Source organism: Helicoverpa armigera, chromosome 23 (genome assembly GCF_030705265.1).
Source record: "Helicoverpa armigera isolate CAAS_96S chromosome 23, ASM3070526v1, whole genome shotgun sequence".
Classification (NCBI taxonomy): Eukaryota; Metazoa; Arthropoda; class Insecta; order Lepidoptera; family Noctuidae; genus Helicoverpa; species Helicoverpa armigera.
Genome location: NC_087142.1, coordinates 5,431,881 through 5,453,701, shown reverse-complemented (window position 1 = coordinate 5,453,701; position 21,821 = coordinate 5,431,881). Strand labels below are relative to the sequence as shown.

General features: G+C 38.3%; 1 protein-coding gene across 11 annotated transcripts in view; it reads right to left on the bottom strand.

Moving 5' to 3' along the window:
• The window catches only part of LOC110377247 (trithorax group protein osa), a 97,969-nt gene that overhangs the window by 51,434 nt on the left and 24,714 nt on the right, over window positions 1–21,821 (bottom strand). For 10 of the 11 annotated variants that reach the window (XM_049837737.2, XM_049837743.2, XM_049837739.2 and 7 more), the window contains exons 3-4: window positions 14,779–14,937; window positions 3,192–3,254 (exon numbers count right to left, since the gene is read on the bottom strand). In XM_049837737.2, coding sequence (XP_049693694.2) covers window positions 3,192–3,254; window positions 14,779–14,937 — 222 coding nt within the window. The remainder of the gene's footprint in view (window positions 1–3,191; window positions 3,255–14,778; window positions 14,938–21,821) is intronic. The other variant, XM_049837742.2, reaches the window with a different exon arrangement.

Sequence of the window (21,821 nt, the reverse complement as noted above, 5' to 3'; positions counted from 1 at the left end):
TTTATAAGTACATTTCTGCTGAGCATTTACAATGGCAGCGAAGTTGCATAAATAAATAACTCGAATTAGAACCCTTCACGTAGCGCACAAAACGCTGAATGCTCGCGACTCACGGTGAATAATTTCTTACCCGCTTTTGTGTTCAACATCTCAGTAAATACCTGACATTTAACTGACAATTGATGAATATTTTATGGGAAATGTTTTTGGAGAAAATATTTGGTAGCTCCGACTTGTTACCGAGATAGATTATGGAGGTAGTAGGAATTTTCCCAAGAAAAATATTTATAGTCTTCCCACGCAGGTTCTACGCATCTATAATAACCGTCCATTAAAATTTATGTCAGACATCACTTTCTGATAACAATACATGACGAGCAATTGGTACTGCGCTCTTAAAAATATTCATAAATTCTAGAAAGTTATGAACATCACGAAGCCGGTTTGATTTAGCGAACCTAAATAAACAAGTGGAACAGCTGATCCTTTGAAGAGAATAGTAAAAAGAAATCGCAATCATTGTGATTTTAAAATTCCCCATTAAAACATTTGACAATAAGGCCCGGGTGGCACCGGGGCTAGGGAGCCATGGGTTGTTGCTACAATTGATGGGAGCAGCGAGTTTCAAGTTCCCCTCGTTTCGGGCGATACACAGTACTCGGTACATTCATTACAAAAAGCGTCACATCGCAGAACGGGCCCCGGTTTAATAATTCCACTCATTTGGGTTCCCCCGGGCGACTCGGCGAGACAATGCGCGCCCGGCTAACGGTATCAATCAACATCAAACAACCCCGCTACGCTCTATCTATAAACAGCTTTAGGGTTGTACGTTTGGCGCGCATATATTAGTTTATTGAGATTATGCCAACGTAAAATCCCATACAATGTTAAGTTTCCGGGGCTTTGAACTTGTACATTTAACGATAAATGATGTGTTAAGTACTCTCGGCAACAATGTTACAAGTATTGGATACGGAGTATCTCGTCAATAAGTTTAGACAGAATCTTAGAAACAATAATTTATTTTGTATGCGTTTGTATTTTATAATGGGCAATGAAAAAACAGCAAATCTATCCTTGATATGAATTTATAATTTCAAAGTTGACAACGTTATAATAAGTAAAAAATCAGAATCTTCCGATAATAAAAATAACTTAGCCAACATTTGGCTTTGAAGCTGCTTCAATTTAAAGCTGGATTATGATTACCTACACTTTGAGCATAAAATATGGCGGCCCTAATGCGCTTTGAAGTCTGTAGTAAACGATTCTTTTTATCACACAGTCGTTATGCATGCACAAGCCGACGTCGATAAGCAAACGCCCGCGGGATGTGTGCTCATCTCAATCCTCGCAAACACATTAGTAGTAGGGCAGATTTGCTCATGACGCATTCTCATCAAATAACCGAATCATGCGTTTCCAAAACAAACAGCACACCCACGCGAAACCATGCTCATACAAGTAAAAATAAAACTGAAATCAGATTGTAAACAAGAAATTAATCATGCACGCTTGTCTATAAATAACAAATACTGACAAGAGAACGTTTATTTCCTCTGTCTACGTTGTTATGTCAGGGGAAATTGCTTTCATTTTTCAGTTGGAAACAAAGTATGCAAATAAAATCTATTTACGATTACGCCCACATGTACACGAATACTTGTAGGTTTTTCAGTAAGACGACTCGATTGTGTTCAGCTATCAAGCATATTGTCAAGTGTCGAGTGCCGGACGGTGTACTAACTCTGAATATGGAGTGCTCATCCACAAATAGAGGCCGACTCGCCCGTTTTCGTGGGCCACATGTGCGCTAATGAAGACACGACGTTTATGATTATGTTTATTCACGTCCGTTCAATGTGATGTAGGATGATGTTATACGTAACGAGCAAACGTGCTCATCAATTCAATCAACAAATGAATGAATTGACGACGTCAGTAGACGGTATATTACAAAATGTTTATAGTATGTGACTTAAAAACTTAAGACTTACAAAAACAACATTATACTTTTTAGAAAGCAACGTTGCTACAATTATGAAACAACGCATGATTACTCGTATGCAGAGTAAAAATAAATTAATGTACTCGACGAGACGCAAGAGAGCACAAGGAGCTTCATTAGGCGCGGAAACCGACGTTGTATTTTGTTCTTTACGTGACCAGCTGCCTACATTATTCAGCCATTAGTGCACGTCTGTAAGTCTGTGTGAAACACCAGTTCGTCGACAAATACGACTACGTCACGAGATACTTTTATAAATGTATTACACGTAACTAGAGTTATTTTGTCTATAAGGAAGTGATACATTATTCATAAGTATTTGTCTTACTTCTTCATAAACATCTTTATATAATGTTTGAATGAATCACCATGCGGATAAAGCTGCCTGATTTACAAGAGATTCGTCATTTTTAGGGTTCCGTAGCCAAAATGGCAAAAACGGAACCCTTATAGTTTCGTCATGTCCGTCTGTCCGTCTGTCCGTCTGTCACAGCCGATTTACTCGGAAACTATAAGTACTACAGTGATGAAATTTGATGGGAATATGTGTTGTATGAACCGCTACAAAAATATGACACTAAATAGTAAAAAAAAGAATTGGGGGTGGGGCCCCCCATACATGTAACTGAGGGATGAAATTTTTTTTTCGATGTACATACCCGTGTGGGGTATCAATGGAAAGGTCTTTTAAAATGATATAAAGTTTTCTAAAAAACATTTTTCTTAAAGTGAACGGTTTTTGAGATATCAGCTCTCAAAGTCGTAAAAAGTATGTCCCCTCTATTTTTATAACTACGGGGTATAAAATTCTAAAAAAAATAGAGGTGATGCATGCTAATTAACTCTTTCAACGATTTTTGGTTTGATCAAAGTATCTCTTATAGTTTTTGAGATAGGTTGATTTAACTGTAATTTACGGAACCCTTCGTGCACGAGTCCGACTCGCACTTGGCCGGTTTTAAAGTTAAAGGCAGTATACGTGTGTTTCTCTAGGGACTACTTAGGTGGGTGAATGGTTTGCGGTTGATGGCTTTTTAATACCCTGCCTTCTTGATTCATCGGGCGGCAGACACTGTTGATTGATTGTGAGGAGCATACTAACAACGGGCTAATATGCCCATAGCTTGTAACAATTATGATTGCCTCTTGATCGATAGATGACTGCTTATTAATTACTTACAGAGTCTGGATCATGTGCGTTTGGCGTGGACGGCTGTGCTGGCCTGGGTGGTGGCGGGTAACCCTGTGGATAAGTTTATTTTAGTGACTTTATACAAATTTTATCTAATATAAAATGTATCTCATAAATGCCATCCTCGTACATTTCTAAATGGGTCATAAGATATTAGTTCAGCCAATGTTTCAAAAATCAACTTATCAAAAGGCACAATAATATTGTAGTTAAAGGTGTATTTGGTTTAACGGAAAATATTAAGGGCAGGAAACAATATGTATTGAGAGTAACGGTACGTTCGGTCCAATTATTAGTAGCTTGACAGATAAGTTACAAGAGATTACAATGTAGCTTGGATTGTCTAGCCGTCATTTTCTTAACTTTGCTTTAACTATGTTTAATAGGATAAATATTATCCGTGTTAAGGATATAGCACAGCATTGCAATGCGAAAGGCATTCCAAATGTTATTAAGACTTCTAGCTATAGTAACAATGAGTAAGAAGGACTGCGGTCAACTATATCGGTTTTATGACTAGATTGTCGCTCGGTTGGCTCCGGTCACGACACAGGACATCTAATTGAAACCAAATCTAGTCGGCGCTTGGCTTAACTATTCCGATCTAATGTAATCCACGACAACCTAGCTAGAACAACACAAAATGATAACAAAAACTGCAGCGAGCACGAAGTATTTAACTTAAAGTCTGTGGCGATTCGAATTAAATCGCAATTTCAAACGGGTGACGATGACAAAAAGTTCACAAGCTTAAGTCTAAAGTTAGTTTTGTGCGCCACTGTAAGCCGTAAGCCAAACTTTGGTCCTGAAACTACATAGAAACACTAGTACTAAACACTTTGTAAAAATTACATGTCACCAGTGTAAAAATAGTATAGATAGGATCTTAGCCACATGTATTTAAAGTACATGAAATTCAGATCGATAACACTTCCATTAGGATCTGTTAGGATACAAATAGAAGTGGCCAAAAATGGATGCGTAATGAATTCAAAGTTTAAATCCATCAATGAAATATTAAAACTGGAAAACATTTATTTTTTAACCCCCGACGCAAAACGACGGGGTGTTATAAGTTTGACGTGTCTGTGTGTGTGTGTGTGTGTGTGTGTGTGTGTATGTGGCATCGTAGCTCCCAAACGGATGATCCGATTGTAATGCGGTTTTTTTTGTTTAAAAGGTATGTCAGTCGGGAGTGTTCTTAGCTATGTTTGGTTGAAATCGGTTCAGGTCTTCAAGGTCATCAGCTCGTTTGCTAGATGTGATAGGAATGTTACACGCTCAGTTTACTTGCAAGTGTATGTGGGATCTGAAATTGGAAACACTAATGTCTTTTGGAACCACTGAGCTGGTCTGCTGTTAGAGCACGAAGATAGGAGACGTAACCCTGAACTGCCTTTTAGTAAACCCATCGAGTTTGGGCTCGTTGAATTTGTCTATACGAGTTCTCTTCATGTTTCTGATTGACGAGAACCTGATGCTGGAAATGGGATGTGGCGGATGAAACCCTGGAATGCCGGAATGAAACGGATAAACCGATTTATATTTTTGCTGAAAATCTAGAATGTCCAAAGGTTAATCTTTATTGTTTCTCAATCTGTGTAAGTCTCCCAGAGCCAGTTTGTCATGAGGATTGTTAAACAGCTTCCTTTGGCCGAGATCGAATATAACGACCCCATCTTAAGATAAAATAAATTAAATGAAAGAAGGAAAAATTAAGGAGCTCCTTTAAAAAGCATGAAATAAAATTAAATTATAAATTTAAAAAAACCCCCGACCCAAAAAAGTAATAATTATGACAAAAGGTTAAAAACGCTAAACCCTATAAAAAGCAAAAAATAACTTTTAACACTAGGTAAACTAAATTTTGACGTGTCGGGGGACCGCTTTCTACCCTCATAAATACTTACATAAATCAAATGATACCTACCTAATTACAACATTCGTTTAAAAAAAAAAACACGTATCTAAAGTAATGAATTAGAGCGGTCCCCCGACACGACAAAATTTAGTTTACCTAGTGTTAAAAGTTATTTTTTGCTTTTTATAGGGTTTAGCGTTTTTAACCTTTTGTCATAATTATTGCGTACTTTTTTTGGGTCGGGGGTTTTTTAAACGGTTTTATTTAGCTCACCCCGTTTGTTTTATTTATTATTATTTATTCATTCTTGGGTCAAATTTAGAAATTGAAATTTCAGTGCCTTCCTGTTGTCAGATTGATCTGAAATTTGGTACACACCTTTATTTCCGATGACAATACAATATAATAATATCAATAACATTGCAAATCCAAGATGGCGGCCTCTACAAAATGGCGGATAACTTAGGTTTTATCAATCCCATCAACATGGGTATCAAATGAAAGGTCTCAACAAGTAGAATACAATTTACTATGCAAAATTGAAATCTAAGATGGCAGCCGCTACCAAATGGCTGATAACAATTTTTAAACGGTTTTATTTAGCTCATCCCGTTTGTTTTATTCTTGGGTCAAAAGTAATTCAAATTTCACCCTCTTCCTGTCAACCGATTAATCTGAAATTTTGTATACACTTTTAATTCCGATGACAATACAATATAGTAATATCAATAACATTGTAAATCTAATATGGCCGCCGGTACAAAATGGCGGATTACATATTTTTCCACCACCCCCTCAATATGGGTATCAAATGAAAGGGCTACACAAGTAGAATACTGTTAGCAACCCCAGCGGGGCCCAACAGGGCCAAGGCCTGCCTGGGCTGCGGGATTGTTCGAAAGAGTTACCGTGGCCCTGGTACATAAAAGGCCTACGACGAAACATAACTATTTTTAGTCAGTAAGAGTCTGGCACCCGCTTACCGCTGCTGACCCAGGGAGGGGCCACTTGATGATTATCGGCGTCGTTAAAAAAAATGACTTTTTAAAAAATTAGATTGTAATAAATTATCAGGTAAGAGACCGTGTAATAATGATGCACTAAATGAATTAGATAGAATGAGGAATGTTCGGTAGGCATTTTCATTAAATACTAAAAACTAGAAAATAAAAAATCGGTAAAAAAACTTTTAAGTCAAACGGTTTTATCTTATGTGCACTGAAAACTAGAAAATAAAAAAATAGTTACTTACCTGTCAACCTACGTAGGTGGTCTTGGTCATATTAGACTAAAATAAAAACGTGGGGCCCCTCTGAAATCCTACCTATGGCAAAGCATATCTTTATACTTTGGTAGATCATGAGCTCGGCGTTCGCTGGTGAAGCCGCTACGGCTGATTTATTGATTGTCAAAATCTCCAGTTACGATTATAGTAAGTCGATGCAATCCACACCTATTATACCTCTAGAAGAAAGTACCTACTACAGCAACAGTTAATGGGCCCCACGTTTTTATTTTAGTCTAATATGACCAAGACCACCTACGTAGGTTGACAGGTAAGTAACTATTTTTTTATTTTCTAGTTTTCAGTGCACATAAGATAAAACCGTTTGACTTAAAAGTTTTTTTACCGATTTTTTAAATTTATAATTTAATTTTTATTAAGTTGTACAACAGTTATGTTTGATAGAATACCTACGAGACCTACGTCATATTTTGTTTACTTTAAAACTTTCGTCAAAACTTAAAAATAGTATGGTAATCATTTTACGCAATAATATTATGAGTTGAAATAAATATTACGGCATAGAAAGTGGGGGAAACTTTCCCGAAATATCAAATAAACATCTAATTCAACATTTTGTGCTCGCGAATATCACAAAGTTGTAACGGACTCCGCAATTTGGAACGTTCAAACTTTATCTCGCAAAACATACTAATTGTTTTACCTCGTTGACATGATAAATGAGAAATTGAAATTTGATGTAACGGCTGGCTGCAGTTACTTAAATTTAATAACTTTTAAAGGCTGTAAAATAATATTGAATTCCAAAATTAAGCTAGTGTGATGTTTTATATGTACTGTTTATTGTTGTCAGAAATATATAGGTGAACGTAGACAAGACGTATGACTGCCCTAAGACAAGCCGAAAATAGAGCGAGATTAAAAAAAAATTCACCGTCCCGGTTAATTAAGAGCATGATGAGGAAGAAGTAGTCAACTTGCATCTGATCTGAAGTCGCTCCAGGAAGACGTGGTACAGAGACCAATTACTGTGAGGTAATAATTACCGCATAAATTATCATTTTAATAAGCAGTGGGCATAGAAAATAAAACACTTCCACATCAATTCGCGATACGTACATGTTAAACCGGATTTGGCAATTCAATTCCGAGCTGTTGACTTAGGGAAGCGTCCGAAAAGAGGATTAATCCGTTTAATATTTCCGGCATTAACTCCGGGAGTAGCTGTTCAAAATTAGTGAGGAAAGTGCACGCCGACTGTAACAGAAGTAAGTCTGTTCCAAACTTATAATGAATTGCAAACAAGTTTCTGAAACGGCCACGACATGATCTCTTTATCAAACAGGACGTGTTCAAAATAACACGATATAAGGTGGCGTGTAAGGTGAAAACACAAATCATGAGCATTTTCCTAAATTAGGTTACTTATTTCAGTGACTTCTTCAAACATTTTTGAAATGGTTATCGTTTTCCGGTTTATGACTAACAAGTGCAATAGAAACCTTTAAAGCGATCAGTTATTTCAATTCCGTAACTGAAAAAAAATATGGTTTTAAGAAGTTCGTAAGAGTATATTGTCATAGATGTTACACGGCAGCACCCTCTCAAATGTGTCGTCTGCGACAACCTCACCTACGAGTAAACGCTCTCAATAAATCGAGGCATCTCTAGATGCAGCATTCACAGCTCACGATTAGGGCTGCCCCTGTATCCACCTCCAATAAAACTTTATCATAATAATGGCAGGGTAAGTAGACGAGTCACACAATAGACAAGACAAATGTCAGTTTCTCTTCTCTTTACAATTGAATTGCATTATTTTGCGGAGATTGCAAAAGGGGGGAGCAAGCGGCATAATTTATCCAAGTCGGCAATTCCCGACAGCCCTGCCACCGTGACTCCGCCACAGGAGAGAGAATGTACGCCCCACCGTCAGCGCTTTAGAGGTTTCCAACGGCGAGCGGGGCTGCCACACTAAAGTTCGGAGAATCCGGAGCGTTTTGCAGTTTGTTATTATGAGAGCGGAGTGCTGCCAGCGATAAGTTGCTCTTTATGTACAGGGAAAAACAAGGACACAGCATAAAGTCGCTTCTTACTTAATGTTGGAGTTGCGATAGTTACGCGAATAAGTTAGCTAATGCGAAACATGGGCTTTGAAGTGTAAAGTTTTATTGTCAGAAGATGAAACTGTTCAAAAAAGTAAATAAAGAAAAGGCAATATTTTCCTGAAGCGTCAAAGGTGTTGCATTTGTAATCGAGGTAAATTGAAATAAATCATCTAAATAATTCGACAGTTGTATATATGAACGTAATGTCAAAGAGATTCCTTAACGAAAATCTCCCAGAGGCGCACTTCAGAAAAGTCAAGCAATTAATCGCACGGCCTTTGACAAATATATTTCCTTGACAATAAAATATACTGAGTTTTTACTGGCGGAGGCGAACGCCCGGGCTAGAGAACGGGTAGAACTGTCTCGTGCAACCGGCGCGCCTACTGTGGGGGAATATTAAACGGACCGTACCCCGCCAGCCATGCCATTATTATTATCTTGCCATTCTGTCCCAGTTCCGGGATCCAATATCCAGTATGCTACGCTATCAACCAATGTGATTGCCAAGTAAATGTTGTGTGTCATTACTATTCGGCTATCGATGAAAGGTCAACGTTAACGATATTGGACCGTACAAATAGAAAGACGAAGTATATTTGGGAAAGACATGTTTAAACGTTCACTGCAAGGTGTAAAATATTTGTACAGCTCTAGCGTATTTAATGTTGCTTTAATACGAAAGTCCAGTAAAATATAATTAGTGATTCCTCATTACCGCGCGGCTGGCGTGGCCCCTCTGGACGTTCGTGCGTCTGCTGGCTTATGGTTATTAATAACGCTGGCCGCCCGCCCCGCCCTGCACCGCAGCCCCCTCTGGCCCCCACGCTCGCCCGCGCTGCCGCTGCCGCACGTCTGACATTTTAATTCCGGAGCCGCGGGTATGAGTCCACTGCATAATTTTTCTATCGACAATTTTGTCGATAACATAAGGTACTTCTCTATCTTTTCAAGGTGTGCATATGAAGTTACAAGCTGTGATTTGGATTTTTAGACGTGTTTATTTGTTTACTGAATGGTTGGGTAAAAGTCAACGAACAGTATATAAACGTTTCAAATTCTTGGCGTGTCTATCTAAATTGAAAAGTTAGAAGTAACATGAAGTACTTCATCCTATTCAAATTTTCACCGGCATATATCTACTATCGATGGCACACAACTCTCGTTAAGACTAAAATGTTAATTCGTCATCAATGAACTGTTCTAGTTTGAAATACATTAACGACTATCCTCGCATGGCTTGAAATATTCCGTGTAGTCAGAGGCAAGCGAACAATAATATCGAGTGAGTCAGTGAACATCACTAGCCACGAATGCTACAATGGCGGTCGGGCGAGCGCAGGTCGAGCGCAACATGGCTGCCTGGTAGGCGGTTCGAGTGAAAGGGACGGAGCAAACATCGACTATCGCCTTCCCTATCGCACTCGCACGCAATGCTCGCATCGATCTCCACTCTCTGTGCTCGCCCCCAGCACCAGAAAGGCGGAACTAACAAAATTACAAAGCGCTTTCGAGCCGCTAATCATAAAATAAGATACGACGTTTCATTTCGACCGTACGACTCTCGAGCGATCACGATGCTGAAATGGCCCTTGACTCTCAAAATTCTCTACTGACATCGTGGAGTATTACCAAGCCAGAATTTAGTTAAGCCCCCGCACAGTATAGATTTATGATGTTTGTTTCAGAGAGGTAACAATAGTAGAATGCCAGAAGGTGAGTTGTTGCAACTACACAGCAACGGATTCAGGTTTCATAGTGACACGAAGATAGTGGGCTTCTAACCGCAATGTTTCTCCGATTGGATGGAACTTTCGGGAGTACAACCAAACTAAAGAGAAATGAACAAGGGTAAGATCTAAAAGGAATAAAGCTCCACATCTCTTCGGAGCCGGCGCCGATGCCGGCAGGGTTTATGTTAGCATAAATTGTAGCCGTAGCCTGGCGGCGTTTAGTTCCAGAGCTGTATAAAATCGACACAAGCCGCGCACTCCCGCTGCCTACGAGTTTCTGCTCCGTCGATTACATGATATCTTGAGTGACGTTTAATTTTTGCACCACGCGCTCTTTTATTTTTTTTGGGTACTTAAGTCTTTTAATAAATTTCGTATCTCCCAACGATTATTTATTCGTGTCTATGTCATATACATGCAGAGTAATATAATTATTTTTGTTGCTTCGGAAGAGGATTTGGACTTATATCCCCAACTTCTTTATTATGTGCCCAAAAGGGTAAATTTCTTTCAATACTATAAATTGTACCACCTGTATAGCACATGGAATGCCTATAAAGAATTGAGTGTAGAGGACCTCATTCATGTTGTTTTTACAGTCACAGTAAGGATAGTACCATAAGACATGATACCTTATAAAATAAATAGTTTGATCACCAACAACAGCAGTAATAAAATGAGTAAGTGCGAGGAATGCAAAACGAAATGTTTCATAGAGAGAAACTTGCAACTTGTTTAGAGCGTTTCGTTCGCATGCAAAGCTGGCAACATGTGCTACATCTCCATTATATCGTGAAGCCGTCGCTAGGCCGGCCACGTGCGAACCATACGCCGGGCGAGGCGGCGAGTAAGGACATAGAAATATGTAAATCGCACGGCGAGCCAAAAACGTTGGCTCACGTTCACGATGAATGCTGATCGCTGCACTATGACGAACCGATCATCCACGATGTCGTTCTACGAGTCACGAAACTCATGACATCAATTATTACACACTAAGGCATGTTTCGCACTTGTCGTCAATTGTTCATTCATTACAATATTTTTCAACATTGTTGAATTTGTAGTTTGCAGCTGATCGTTCTTTGTAATCGAAAATGAAACAACTAACATAGCAAAGAGTAATGTCTTCATAGTTCAACTTTAAAGTTTATTTAAAGTTCCTTTTGCACCTTATAATTTGGAAACGACGACTGTTCAGTGTTGCAAACTTGATATTATTTTATCGAACGAATCGACTACTATGAGTCGCTCAAGATCTAGTTAAGATACCTCTTGGGGCAGTTATTTAGCCAGAGTCGCATATCCAGAATAACGAGGTGGAAGTTAATATAGAAACTAAGCTAAACATTCAACCAACAACTTTAATAAGGGCTGCAAATATTTGATTTAATCAAGATAAGTACAACCAAGGTAACAGAAAATATGACTCGAGGGCGAATACAGATATTATTGTAAATGTTGGCAAGAAAAACAAACCCATATTCCTCAACGACTGCAGTTATAATACGTAAAATAAGAGTGGAAAGAATAACGAAACAGGAAAACAAACATAACGAAAGTAAAAGTCTTCCATTAGGTGGGTATGGTATGACCATAGACGGTTTATTGAAATAGTGCTATGGTTGGGGAAGGTAATTTTTTAAAATTGCTCACAACGAGGGCTTTCGTACATTCGGTAGCAGTTTAATGTGTAACGATAACAGTAAAGTTCATAGCCAAAGTTCCATCCGCCGAGTTCCCCGGATTACTATACTTTCCATATAGAGTGGCTTCAATTTCGTTAAAGCTGTACAGATTCGTATCTTTGCGCGTGCTGACAAGGCTACACAACTACAAGTGTAAGAAGACATTACAGATGAAAATATGTTTATTTATATAGTTACTGCTTTTACTCACGCTATAACAATGTATTTTTAGGTGAGTTGGAACACAGTGGTATAAATATACATACTTTAGTTCGTGTTTAGTAATCCTTTCTTATTGCTTTCCGCATAGAAATACGCTCGATGATTAAACAAGCAGAATTAGCATTTAATTACATAATGTGATTCAGTTATTTACGTCTAAACATAGCAATAACTTCAAGATAAATGTCATAGTATGTAGTTATTTTCGATTAGCAACAAACCGTTTATCATGTTTTCGAGTAGCTATCTCGAGGCGCACACTACGTAGTCTAGCAGTGGAGTTTCAGCCAAAATTATCGAAAATTTCCGTCGGCGACGACGTTCTGCGCGATATCGGCGCGATAAACGAAATGCAAACATGACGCCGACTCTACGAACCAACATGTTTTACTTATTAAAATTTCGGTTAACGATAAAGCCAAACTGAGAATATTTTAGAGTCTCGCGCCAAGTGATTTAGTACTATATTCTAACGATTTAAAAAACACATTTTTTTGTTATTAGAAACTGATTTAATACTTTTATAGATTAACGGATTAATTAATATTAAAACGTTAACTGTTAAAGCTACTAATGAGTACATCATTAAAAGCTTCTTAATATCCACTGTCATCTCTATAATATTAATATTACAAAGCTGTATCGCCATAAACAAGTCATTCAGACGTGTTTCCTATTTACTCCCAATACCTTTTAATCAATATGATTAAGTTGTCAAAATAGAACTTGATGTCTAAATAAACTGTTTGAGTAGTAGGCAAAAAGGTTGCCTGATCCGGATTTTACAGTGGGGGTATTGACTGAATTTGCAATTCAGAGTCGGCAGAACGGCGTACGTTAACTGCTCGTGAGCCAACTACTAGTTGGAATTACCTTTGCTGTTCAACGGTAGCTACTTCATCCGCACTGGCGTAAATGGAATGCAATGAACTTTTCATGCGCTGTTCAGACCGCTAAGTAAAGGTGAGTTATTCTAATTATTCGAATTAGCTTAATGAAGGTGCAGTGGGCTATAAAAATAACGTTTGTTTTAATTTAATTAGTTTTACAGTTAATAGGGCTGAATTGGTATTAAAATGAAACTTAATGAGCTTTGGAAGCATTAACTGATAGATAATACCGGGACATGATAGCCTTATCATTGGCGAATAAAATCTTTGGTGTGAACCCCCGTACCTACTGTGACATTTTCTATGACAACTTGATTTCCTTTAATAATTGATTTATGCATTTATATTTATTACTCCATTGCCATACTACACTACCTTTTTCTGTATCTGCCATTAAATTGGATTCAAAGATTCAATAAACATAAATATTTGGAATCTTTATTTGATAAACCTCTCTCTACCAGAAAATTATATTCAATTGAGTTAAGAAAGATCTTACAGTGTAATCTAACAGCAATTTGTTATTCTTAGGCGATGAAAGTAACAGCGAAGAAGTAAAAACAATCAATTGATATACAAGTCACGACACGGTTCAAAGGAGGTTCAAATCGAAAGAGGAATTCAATTCACTGCCTTGTCTTTGCTTCGGCTTCTATTGATATTTTTTGTCGTTAATCAATTTAGATATAAACAGGCGTAAAAAATATGATGGTTATTTTAAATTACTTGCTACTTGACTCATTCATAAGAGGCAAAAGTTAAAATTTAATATTATAATAGGTACAATTACATAATAGGTCAGTGGTACAGCAAAAACTTTGTGTGAACTGTAAATCATGTATAACAAAGTCGCTGAGAAGTTCGTTTCAAGGCTAATGAGAAGTTTTCCGTCTTAACTTTGTTGGTTTAAACTAAAACTTGTATTTAGGATACCTAAACTATTTTTTCTTGTTATTTTCAATGTTTGTCCTTTCTTATAACACAGGCATTATAACGAAGGAATAAAGGATTATTTGTTACATGTGTGTAGTTCGAGCGTATGTTTGCTTGTTTTATTACAAACCACAATTGATTAAAGATATTAAATATGTAGTTTTTAAAACTCTTTCTGAGACGTAAATACCATGTATCCTTAATAACATTTCTATCAAGATGAAAGACGCGAGACTACGGCATTCTCTCTAAACCTGTTACTAACCGACAAGATTAGCTGCCTTCGCACGTGCTTATTTACGACACTCAATGTTTCCTACAGTTAATAATTACCGGACATGAATGAAACATCTACTTTGCTTCCGATAAGACTAGCCATTTATTTTTTGCACTATATTTTTTGCTCTCCTTTATGTCATACTATTTTTACATTGTTACCTACAAAAAATTAACAAGTCCAGAGTTATTTTCCGCAACAATTGAATCGTTAATAAAAATATCCATCAACAGAATCTGAATGCCCCGGTTGCTAAAAATACCATTAATTGTTTGTTGAAAACAAGCTTTTTTTTTTTGTTAGGCACGATCTCTGGGGTGGCTTTGATTCAATGGCAGATTCCACCTGTCAGCTGTGTTCCGGTTGTAGGGCTACCCCAAGGTCGTAAAATTCAACAAAAGGATTATTTACACAAGTATAACAGGTGGACAGGACGGCGCCGACTTTATCTACCTGTCAATAAATTACAGCACATCAAACACGCTTGTCCGTTGATGATTATGGTACCCTTTTGGATAAAATTCTGGATTTGTCTCGCTTATACTTAGCTAGCTGATATGTCAGTTCTTTTCTACGACAGGCAAAATCAATAGATCAGGTTGATGGAGATAGCATACCTGATGCGGCGGTGGTTGCGCCCCATGCGGCGGCATATGGGGCGGATGTTGTGAGTCCTGGGTCGGAGACATAGCACCAGGCGCACTTTGGCCTGCGCCGGGGCTTGGAGCTCCCGGCGGCTGCGTCGGTGGCTGAGGAGAACCGCCTCGCTCATAGCCCTGCACAAAATCAAATAAATTCCATTTAAGAATCTAACAGCAGCTTAGCGCAACAATGAAACCAGCCAGTGAAAAAAAAACTGTTTTTCAGGAGTTATACCACAGGAGTGCATAAACAAATATGAATGCATCATTTCTATGTAAAGTCGATACCAAGTTTAGAGAAGCTCTTTAGCCAGTCAGTGCAGTAGTCGGCGAGAGCTTAAAGTTCAGGAGGGCATTTCCATCGAACAAGTCATCAATATAAAACATTGAGAGAACCGGAAAATTCATGAAGTGTTCCGGTTGATATAATGATGACTTTGACCCCCCTTTACTTCCGTACAAGACCGTAAAACGTTGAGTGTTTATCGCCCCGCGAGTCGTGTAAATTCGGCTGAAGGAAACGAATGAACGCCGTTAGCGAATGGGTTTTATTAAAACGTTTACACTTTTAAATATAAAATTGCGCATCTTCGTCTTCTCTTACACTATTAATGAATTGGGCGGGTTTTACTAAGTCAATGGCTGGCGTTCATTACATGTTCTTGTCCATAGACAATCGATTGTACGGGTATGGTCTATAAATTTGTCAATACATACATACTATTAATTACAATACAAATAATTCTTTAGGAAAGGTCTATGTTCCGCAGTGCACAGCAATTGGCTGAGATGATGTTGATGATCAATGATGAGCATTCAAAGCTTGTATTCCGTCATTGGAGTAATAATCATAGAACATATCTTTTTTTGTGATGTAGAGACTCCAATAAACCAAGTGCTCCAATGTTGACAAAGGAACCATCAACATCGTATTCGAATTCACTAGAGCAACCAAAAAAGCAAATCTTACAAGAGATTTTATGAGGCTAGCCGACATTTAGCAACTCATAAAACTTTCATTGCTTGGGGTTGGTATAAAATGTAACCGGTGTTGTAATAATGAATCGAGCAGCAATTGAAATGGGAACACTCAATTAATCACAGCCGACAAAGCTCTCGTGTCCTTGGCCGTGACTCAGAATCGCGAGCACGCTCACTCTAATTACCAACCTTTTTTGTTATACACTCGTTCGGGTTCTTCGAGACATTGAAGCTTTTAAGGTGTTTATTTATTCAAATTGTCTTTTTAGACAGAATCTTTAAGAATTTGCTTAATATGTATAACTTTTCAACAGCATTTATATGAGAATAATTGACAGCAGTTAATTTCCGAATACCGATTGTTTTGCGTTTTTATCGTTCGTGTCGTGTATTGAGGAGCCCGTGGCTAAGTAACAGCCGCATTAGTCGATCAATCATAAGATTAAGCAGCGTTTATGGAGGTTTTCCTTCGTCTTCTGGAAGGCATATTGAGATTGTAGGTCTCGGTTGACATTTACAACCATGGCAATCGTTTCGGGTCAAGTCCACAACACGTCTTAGCAAAGAATATAAGGTTGCCCAGATATACAGGGTTACTGGTAAGTAGACCGCATCCTTTCAGGAGGTGATAGTACTGGTCAATACGGACAAATTTGACCCCGGGATACACTGGGCAAAAGTTAACCCGTTACAAGATAATCGAATTTTAAGATCTTTTCTTTACAAGTCGTCTAGGTACATGTATACATTTTTATTACTAGTTAAAAGTCTCGTTTTTGCGGATTTTTGTGTGTTTTGTGGCTTTTTGGATAGCTAGATAAATGTAGATGTTTTTTAAGTATTCTGCACAAAAAAATGAAGAGTAATATTTTTGAGAAAATATCTACTAAAAAAGTAATTGATGTTCGCTATAATTTCCTCTGTGATTTGTACAGTTTTATGGTTTGTTATTATGAAATGATTCATCTTCTATCCAAAAACACACAAAAATCCACAAAAACGAGACTTTTGACTAAAAATGAAAATTAATACATGTACCTAGACGACTGATCTTGAAATTCAATTATCTCGAAACGGGTTAACTTTTGCCCAGTGTATCCCAGGGTCAAATTTGTCCGTATTGACCAGTACTATCACCTCCTGAAAGGATGCGGTCTACTTACCAGTAACCCTGTATAACTGAGTTGCGGAACTTGGATAAGCAGTCGCTCCACGTAGAACGCTGGTAGTCATGCAGCTGCATTTGGTTAGACTGGAAGCCAACCGAAACATAGCTTGGGCAGGCAGATGATCGTACTCAGGGTAGGCAAATGTTAGAAAGTCTGTACATGAATAGTAACAGATCATAAAACGCTTAGAAACACGTCAGGGTAAAGTCATAGAACAGGTTTTGTTAAACGTCCTTAACAACAGGTTAACCGCTCTAATATAACTATTAATGATGCTCACACACACATGCGTTCACACATTAAATACATAGTTGGTATAAAGCACCGGGCACGTGCAAGAGCCGGGTCGGCGACCACGAACGGCCTTGACCGTGCATCCATTATGCACACCCGTTTACTTGCAAACGAGTGCACCGCAACGCATCTACGCCTACTAGTGCCTATGTAAATATGTCTGTATGTATAATAAACCAGCACAAAAGAGCTCCACTACTATCGAATGACGTAACATGATTGGCCGTTCCGCCGGCATTGTTGGTCGTTTCTAGTTGTGCCGAGGGTTTTGATGCAATGCACACGTTGTTCAATTAATTGAACGTTTCGCAGGGAAACATGCAACGCAATAACATCGTAAAAACATCGTTCGGGTTTTATTGGATAAGTAATTTGCGTTTAGATTGGGGCTAGCAACCAATTTGAGTCTCAAACGTAGTTTGGATTGCAGTGACAAGTTTTATGAGAATGTGAACTTTATCGAAACATAAGGCCGCTCACCATCTAAAAGAAAATTCTACTTTCTAAGAGCTAGTGGAGTAATATCCAGGTATGGTTAGTTATGTGTCCAGAGCAAGAATTTGCATACTATTTAATTCAATTCATACTAGAAAGCTCGCAAAGTGAAGTGATCAGATTTGGGCATACTTATGACTGCACACTGCACAGCATTGTACATAAAGCGTCCGTCCTCGACATAGATCTTGCTGACAATGCAGACATTCATTGCATCAGTCAGTCGCACAATGCTTTCACTCGACAGCCAGTTTCCGCGTCACGTTTCAAGGCTGCAGATAAGGTTGGCCTGATATTTACTAATCCAGGTCAAGAGGAGTCATTCACTTTTTATGTTTCCCCCTACCGGCTGGCGATAATTGAATAATAATCGTGACGTCAACAGTTCACGGCCTCCTGTTACGTGTTATTGTTCTTGATAACGAAACAATATGTTTGTAATTATCGCGCATGTGACATTGTAATTATTGTTGTTCCAAACAAGTTTTAAAATCAGTGAATTGTTTTATGGGAACATATTTTTAAGCCGGGTAGCAATGCTGACGTTCAAAAGGTTGGCGAGGGTTTTGTTTTTTATTGTAGTAATGTTTATTTTTGGCACACTTATTCAAAGCTTGATTCAAAATAGCAATGTTAATCAGCTTAACGGGGCTCTTGCATAATGGGCTCCGACTGAAGGACCGCCACGCTACTGTGTAATTGGATATGCTGCGTTCATTTACCGGCAAAGCCGAAACCTATTCAATACCTGGCAATACGCTTGGAGCTATTGTCAGAGCCATTAGCGTCACCGGGACGGTAGACGATTTGTAGCACACATAATGACATTGGACAGACACTCTTAATGACACTGGACAATGCGACGAACACTAACTAGACATTGTAAATTGAAGTAAAATTATGTAACAAAAGTGTATCCAAAAAATGTTTTCGTTGTCGATTCGAACAATTCGTTACTGTACATAGTAAGTTTCAAAGGCGGCGAGGGTGGGGTCGGGTGGTAGGATGTCTGCGTCCAAAACAAAATACAAAGAATTGTTAGAACTTTCACTGAATAATAATTTTGTGGAAAAAGTTTGTCGAACAGAACATAGCAGGAAATCGAGACTAATGCTTGGCAACCGAGTTTGGCTGAGTTTCAGTCGAACATCCGCGCCAGTCGCCAACCAATCCATCAAAGGAGGGTGACTGGATCGGGTGTGGGGTACACCCCCGTACCCACATAAATATTGCGGGTAGGTGAGTACAAACCCTTTGACCGAGTTCTGTTTACTTTCGTTTTCGCTCAGCTGACGGGGCCGCCACCCCGCCCGTGTACCTCCACTATTATTATGATAATTAGAGAGCTATCAACGTGATATTAACTACACAGTCTAATTGTAGTGACGCTAACGAACAATAACCTCTAGGGCGTAACGGGTGTCAGCCTAGGTATATCTAAATAGCAATATCAATAGGCTCCAATTTAAGTACGTAACTGTACATACAATCTGATCACCTTTTAAGTGCGACTTTTTGTGGTGTCGAAGTTTTATGGAGTGCTTTTGTTCCGGTCCATTTGTGTTGCGGTCGTCGGGTTTTTTAAAGGCCTCACCCTGAGGTGCGAACGGGGGTGTCCCCGAGAGCACTCAAGGTTGCAACGAGTGCGGACGCGGTAGACAGGGCGTAGACGTGCATTATTAGGTGGGTGCCGGAACACCCGCGGGAGTCGAGTTGGGGGCGGTAGGGGTGCGCGTACGTCATCACCTGAGGCGCGCCCTTGAAACCGTCGTCGCATTCATTGCACCCGGATGCGGGCCGTATCTCCGAGCCCGCAATACTCGAACTCAAGACACCACCTACCTATCTTACAGTCTCGGGGATACTCCCCCGACACCACTTTGAGTACCTAAACACTGCAAGTTGTGAACATTTCAGCTGATCGTGTGTGCGGCTTACTTGATGACAAAGCAAGTCTTAGTCGTCGATTTTACATTATGCAAGCATTCCACCAGGTACTTATTTGTTTTTAGCTAGCTTTTTGCTAGTTGAAATGTTGTGTGACGCTTTGCCTTCGAACTATTGGTTCGGTTACTCCTCGACCACTAAACAATGTTTTACCGGAACCGAGCAACGAACAGCTTGTCTGAGAAGAAATCGCATCATCATCATCATCGAAGTCCGAATCCAAATCTTCAAACTAAAGAGTATCTTTCGCGGAAGCTAGTTTTACAGCCGTTCCCATTATTCTATCTATCTATTCTTTTGCTAAATAAAGATAGGAATTTGACATTACTTCTATGGGGCTAATGTATAAATTATAGAAAGCAAATCGACAGATACATAGAATATTGGGAACGCCCGTTATACGATAGACATGGAGACAAGTTAGTAAGAGACTATAGATAGGTTGTTTTGTATTGCTCAGCAATACCTGTCAAAGTGTCAAAGCAATATTCAAACCAGAATAAGTGCAGTTTTTCTGTCCGTGGTATTCGTACCGTTCAGACGCGTCCATATAATGACTGAAAACAATGATGAATGTAAAAAAGTAAATAAAAACCAAACTTTTCAACACAGAAAACAAGAATAATTAACAGTTTTTTTTTTAATATTGAGAAACTCTATCTGGCCTGTAAAGCCTGTCTTAACATCTAATTATCACCTAATTTGTCTTAACAATGTGTCTTGTTAAATGACAATTAAAGATATAATGTATCCTCTTCTACAAACAAGAAAACATAGTTTTACGGAGAATTTGGTTTCCCGTCGGCCGCCGCTGTAGCGCGTCGCTTGTGGAAACTATCCACACTATTAAATTCCACATAAGGTTGTTAAAATATTACCCTATTTATTATTTGTAAAGCTTTCGAATCTATGATAATAAACTATTTCTCAATGTAATAATGTTTTATCTTCTCTCTGAGGAAATTATTTCATCTATCTAGAAATCTGTCTGAGTGCATACTTAACAACTAGCATTATAAAGATTTTAATCCCTCTGGCATAGGGTGTTCCTTACCACATCATTACCCATGTGCAATCGACGTTTTGTATGACTATGTTATTGTCGAAACGGTTAACAGGCGTCGCAGAGATAGATTTTAATAGACGAATTGAACAACAGTAAATTAATCGACAATGCAAAAAATCCAAACATTGGAATTGAGAAACTCCTTTTTAGGAAGTCGGCTAAAAATTTATCCGAGCTACACATTCTCTAGGCAAATTTTATTTCATATTTTGTATCAATAGCAATTGAGAATAGTACATCAGATCCGGTGCATCTAACAATGATAATTTAAAAGGGATCATCGATTCCATGTAAGGCAGCCAATTAATTCGAATTCGGATCACTTCAAATTCTATACATAATAAGTTAATTCTAGCACAATAGGGTAGTGTCCAGGGTCGAAATAATGAAATAATATTTAGTCCGCTTTTTAGATAATCAAAAAATATTGGATACGTATTTTTTCTTTTTTTAATTAAACATAAAATGACAAAGATAATACACTTCAAAAATTAGGAGTGGGGGCCTTTTACGTCACAGTGTCCTGAAAATTGTAGCAACTTGTGACGTCACACTCAACTTTAACACGCTGTATCTTAACAAGTTCTGATCCAATTTAAAAAAGAAAAAATACGTATCGCTTAATTTTGGACAATCTACAAGACGGACTAATTATTATTTTTTAGGAAACTAGCCTATTGTATTTAATGAGGACGTTAACGTATCGGTAAATATCTTGTTACAAAGAAAACAATGCGCTAATTAGCTAAGTACATTGTTTAAACCTCCACGTACGTACATAATATATTCCTACAGAATTTAGGACTATTCAGGTTATTTATCATATTGACGTGTCCACTGTCCAGCGTCACATTTGCGTCTGTTAATATTTTTAAGATATTCACTCAATAAAAATATTCCCCCATTGATTTGAGTTTATCGATAATTAATTCAGTTTTTCTGCACATTGCTTCTGTCATATTTTGGGCGAATTTACGGCACTGACGAAAATAACTTAGCTAGGTTTATCCTATTTACCATGCATAAGGCATTTAAGAAGTGGTATCACAAACAGCATTATATGTATA